This window comes from Anneissia japonica, unplaced genomic scaffold, assembly GCF_011630105.1.
Source record: "Anneissia japonica isolate Jap-2015-1 unplaced genomic scaffold, ASM1163010v1 scaffold3888_len366471_cov172, whole genome shotgun sequence".
NCBI lineage: Eukaryota > Metazoa > Echinodermata > Crinoidea > Comatulida > Comatulidae > Anneissia > Anneissia japonica.
In genome coordinates, this window is record NW_022687727.1 from 1 (window position 1) to 6,048 (window position 6,048).

Sequence of the window (6,048 nt, forward strand, 5' to 3'; positions counted from 1 at the left end):
AGTAAATCCTATTGTCCTTACTCAATTTAAATGATTGGTTTATGATGGTATTATTTTAATTTTAGGAAAGCTGATATTACAGAAGTTAAGTTCTACGTTATTTACGGTATCTCTCAATTTATCATACTTGATTATTGAGAATTTTCATAATAAATTAAAGATTGAACTTGTATTTTTCTATCCGATATTAAACATACCCGTTCTACAGTCGAGTCCTTTCCAGCCAGCGTGACAGGCACAACCTTGTGGCAAAGGTGGACAAAACAGATTCCCAATGCATGATCCGCCATTGTTACTCTTGCATGGGATTTGACCATCACGTCCAAATCGATTATCACCAGCAGCTTGAAAACAAAAAACACATTATGGTGCAAATAAAACTAAAAACAGTAAACAATAATAATAATAAATAATGATGATGATGATGATGATGATGGTGATAATGATGATGATGATAGTGGACAAAACAGATTCCCAATGCATCCACCTTCGGTTACACTGTTGCACGGGATTTGACAATCGCGTCCAAATCGATTATCACCAGCAGCTGGAAAACGAAATACACATTTATCGTGCAAATACAGTAATACTAAAAACAGTAAACAATTTCATATAAAAAAAGAATGCTACAAAAAACGAACTTGGCTGCTTGGAATATTTTTTTATCTCACTAAGGTAAGAATATAGTATGGGTATAATGATAATAAAAATTGAAAAACAAAAATAATATTAAATAATAATATAATATAATAAAATAATAATAATAATAATAATAATAATAATAATAATAATAATAATAATAATAATAATAATAATAATGATGATGATGATCGTGACGATGATCATGATGATGATAGACAACAATTGAGGGCAGGCAATCACATTTTGCTTAGGAAGCAATCCCATGATACATCCTTTCATCCTTTTAGCACGATCCCATAATCGAGGCAACAACGTATACTCGAAGGTATTCTTCACTAATTCTCCAAATTTCTCCCCCAACAGTCACCATTCATTATTTTGCGATTTTTAAACTGCCATAACAAATAGTTACCTTATCTTGACATTCAATTTTACTACGGTAAAGAACTCAGCATTAGGATATAGCTTAGGCGTTTCTTATTTAAATTTTATTTTGATTGTTTTAGTGATTGTGAATTTGTGATTGCGGATAATTGCCCTCGATGGCTCTTGTAGCATTAAAGTAATTGAATCTTGAAATTCCTCTAACCCAAAATGCATAGTTTGTTAGTGTTCGTTTATGATAGAGATATGGGAGCACACATAGGACCTTGGTGTGGAGTAACGTCCTTAAACCATAATACATGGTTCGGTTAGTACAAGAATATGGGGAGCATTTGGACCTTAGTGGAGCAGGGAGCAGTCATATTACAATGACTGTTCCCTGAGTATAGAGTAAAGCCCTCAATCAGTAATGCAATGTAGTATAGGACGGGGAGTATTAGTGGAGTAATGTTGCTATCCCGGATAGCATATGACAATAGAACCTCTTCTTTCTGACCCCTATTCAGGGAACACCACTATTAAGGGCACATTTTTTCTGTGAACCAAATAGAAATATATATTTTAACACTACTGCCAGCCCCTATTAAGGGGACACTTTCTGAGTTTGCAAAATGTTCAAAATACATTTTAACCCCTATTAAGTGGAAACATTTTTATCATATCATTTCTATTGTATCAACTACAAACACAATTGATTTAAAATAACAATATTTCATTTACATTTATATTTTCAAGTGATAAAAACATTTTTTTTTCTTGATATTGGTATAGGCTAACTGTGTTATTTAGTAGTATATATCATGGGGATATATTGGGTTTTTTTCTGCATACTTTCAGATATGATTTGACTCTTAATCATGGGATTTGTTGTTCTCCTTGTGCAATTTCATATAGGATTCAAATCCTTAACCTGATTTCTAAGTCATTCTGCTTTATCTGTCATAGCACTAGAATCTGGAAAAATATACACCTTTCGTTGTTTTGATACATTTATTTTGATTGGTGGGAATTACAATAAGCTTTGTTTCTCTTTTTCCTATTTCTTCAATTTCTTTTTGTCTTAAAAAATGGCCAAATAAAAGTTTTCTTTTCTATATTTTATTATTCAAACATCAACTTTAATTAAATTACATATAAAAAATAATTGACCTTTCAATGGTTTACAATTTTTACATATTAATTCACAGTCAATTCAAGGGTCTATGCAAAAGGACGTAAGCTGTAGTATTAATACCTCCGTTAAAAGAAGTTTTTTTCTTCTCAGTCTAAATGTTGTAGGCTGTTAACATAACAAAGCAATTTAAATATTGAATTTAATTTTTTAAGTTACAAAGCATTGATACATTTAAACGTAATCATAAAAGTCATGTAGTAGAATTGGAGGCACCCTTAACTAGACAATGTTTACTGAATTATGCTGTATTTGTATATAAGCCTACTCACATTTTACACATCTCTTTCCATAAAATCCCGAAGGACATATACAAGTTCCGATGTATGTATCACATACCCCTCCGTTATAGCACACCTCACAGTCCTTGGTACAATCAGTCGGAGACCATTTGTTATGTGGACATTCTAAAACATATATCAATATTGCTAAACAATAATAATAAAGTGTGAATCACCAGGGGTGAATGAGGGGAGGGGGTTTGTGCAGACGGTGCAAACGAACATCCCTAAATTGTATTCAAGGATAATAATAATTGTTGTATTGATTTGTTGATATGAATTAAAGGTGAGGTTGTAACGTATGAGAGTGCAATTTTCGAGCACCTAGAGGTCCATATTCTCAAAATTGTCAAACCTCAGCCCCAACCATATTTGGGACTGAGGTGGCGTGGACAGCTCACGCACATCCTACTGCCAAATCCTGCATCCGCCCCAGGTCAAATGTTTCAGTGTTGTGTTCGGTAGAATGTCATCGACAAAAGAGGATAAAGTCAATATCTTCAGTTTTCAATATTCTCTAAAATCGTCAAAGACGAAATAAAGGAGTTTTATATAATAAAACAGGCAAATCTAAAACAGACAAAATAATTGAACGCATTAGTTCTAACTAACAAAGTAGGTAGCCGATAGCAAGATGACAAAAATTTATTCGTTCTTAGAGGTGGCCGAGGGTGGGGAATATTACAGAATGAGTATGCATAGTTCTATATCACAGCTCCACCATATTTGGAGCTGATATACAAACTTTATCGTATCTCGTTATGAAACGGCACTCTCGAACTTTTTTTTACATTACTTTCAAAAAGTTAGGCTTCTGATCCATCATTGTCAAGAATTTTTTTTTCTATCTTAATATGTTTATTAGTATAATAATTAAATACACAAATCCGGCCGTGTTATACGGAAATAATTAACATCAGTAATACCTACCTCTTACTATCAGCTGCATAAAGGCGTGTTTTATTCTTTCGTTTTGTTGATTTTGTTTATAACATTCATATATCCCGTCATCATCTGAGGAAATGTTTTCGAATAAAATCACCGCCTTATTGTTCCAATTTTCCATTAGAATTCCGTCCTTTTTCCATCGTAAAGCTCCAGTAGCAGTAGCCTCACGCCGTACGACACCCAATGTAACGTTACCATCGCCTATACTAACGGTCTTGGTGCGAACAATTGGTATTACATCGGCTTAGAACACAAACAAACAGTTTTGTTATCAGGGGCTGTTTCTTTGAATTTAATTTCAGCGTTCTAAAAATTGTTAATGAAGTAGTTTTAGTAAAGATTATATTAGGCGGGAATAAAGCCTTGCGTGTGTTTGCCTGTGTGTATGTTAGGACATACCAAAGAAGCTAAAACCCAAGATACTAAGTGTTGAAGGAACACATAATAAAAGTACCGTATTTATTCTAAACTCTCCGATTTGAATAAATGCTCACCCCACGCAAATAATAAACCCTCTAGAGTCTCATTTGGAATAAACGCCTCCCGCAAATAAACTCCAGGGTGTTTATTTTTTTTATCGAATAAATTCCCCTCTTAATTACTGTAAACAAAACAAATGGAAGCAACATCATTCTAAACACATTCTATTATTTTTCTCTACTCCAGTATAATTGCATTTGTTCTAACCTGGTTCGGATCAATATTATTACGCAACAACACATTTTGACGGTAATAATGTGTTGTTTTACATTCACAGTAGAATTAAGGTGCATTTATTTGAGTGTAAAGCAACATCATTCTTAACACACTCTATCCTATTATTACATTATTTCTAGCCTGTTTAGGATCAATAAATTTTTATGGTTAGGCAATAACACATTTTGACGACAATTATATGTTGTTTCACATTCACAGAGAAATTAAGGGGCATTTTCAGTATACGTATCCAGTTTATACCCCCGAAAAACAAACGCCTATCTCGAATAAACACTCATACAGAAACTCTTCTCATCAATAAGAGCCCCAGGGTATTACGGTAATTGTGATAACATTTTATATACATCTGTATTATATATTATATATATACATATGTATATATATAACTCAAAAGTAAAGACAATAAGATTGACTTGGTAGACTTGAAACACTAAATATATTATTATACTTTGAAAATATCAAATCTTTTTAAAATTAATTCTACAATACATTATTTCTTACAGCATAGGCCTAAATAAAGTATTTTGCTCTGTAATTATTACTTGTTTAAGTATTAAATAATTATATAATAAAAACTACAGTATTGAAAAAACGGAGGTGATTATAACAGCAACAGCAATTACTTCAGGTAATTATGAGGCAGTGTGGCTCTGAGGTTACCACTTTTAGATGCTATTTTTATCCAGCACGTATTGCACTATCAGTCGATGCCCTACATTTGCGCAATACACATGATGAATCAGCTGGCTATTATAAAAGCTTTGATAAACCACTTCTTATTTTTAGTTTCGCTTCTTTAATAGATGCTATTATTCTATAAATTAACACGGCTATACCACTATTTTCATAATGAAATAAAAATGGTATAATTCAAAAGAAGCCAGATAATACAATAAGAAAGGAATTAATGGCGATAATTATATAAAAAATAACGTTTAAGTTTACATAACGTCTTTCTATACTCATATTCCGCATTGTGCGCAATGTCTGTAAGGTTCTATCTATATTAACAATGTAATAACTATCATTATTATCCTCATCATTATGATCTTTATAATTATTATTAATATTATTTTTATCATTATTATTATTATTATTATTTTTGTTATTATCATTATTATTATTATTATTATTATTATTATTATTATTATTATTATTATTATTATTATTATTATTATATTTTAGGATTAAAACGAAGTATATTGATTATGTTAAAACATCAACAAATGTAAACTTACCCATTGCATGGTGGACTATGATTGTGGCTGTTGCATTTCGATTGTTCTTATTAGCGTACACGGTAAACTGACCGACTCGAGCATCATCGGTAGACGTCGATATTTTAGCTTGACGATAAATCGACGATGCGTTTCATCTGCCATTCTTCAAATTGACTTTGCATTGAACGTTATTAACCGGAGTAGAATTAGGGCATAGTGTTTTTTCGGTTACCGACCCATTTTTTAAGAGAGTAGTGCTGAGTGTGATATTTTCTGATTTATCGGGATCCATCGTATAACCACGAATTTTAGCGTTTTCTTGTACAGCAGGAGTTGAGGTAAAGCCTACCATATTCAATTTTGGCTCATTAACATCATATAAACCTATACAAAATAAACAAATGTAGTCAGTAAATGTCATGATGCTGTTATCATTCAACAGAGCATTTAGTTTCTTCCTGAAATATAAATGTGAACTTAATAATATAATAATTATTGTATTTATAAAAAATAAGGCTACTGTCCCAAAACGAAACTCATGTTGTAGAATGTGTTATCCTGTTTACCAGCATTATTTAGAATATACATTGAAATTGAACGAAATTGAATACTGTAATAATAACATAAACAAGAAATAAATAATTCCCATCCTGAATTAATTATTTTTTTTTTAAAATATGTATGA

The 6,048-nt window shown here is 31.6% G+C and overlaps 1 protein-coding gene across 1 annotated transcript; it reads right to left on the reverse strand.

Moving 5' to 3' along the window:
* Positions 1 to 197: 197 nt before the first annotated feature.
* LOC117120849 (tyrosine-protein kinase receptor Tie-1-like) lies at positions 198 to 5,470 on the reverse strand (the record flags this gene model as incomplete). Its single annotated transcript, XM_033265942.1, has 4 exons — positions 5,382 to 5,470; positions 3,409 to 3,669; positions 2,470 to 2,604; positions 198 to 344 (listed from the first exon to the last, which is right to left on the reverse strand). Coding segments are annotated over exons 1-4 (547 nt in total), but the record flags the coding sequence as incomplete, so codon positions are not given.
* Between the last annotated feature and the right edge of the window lie 578 nt (positions 5,471 to 6,048).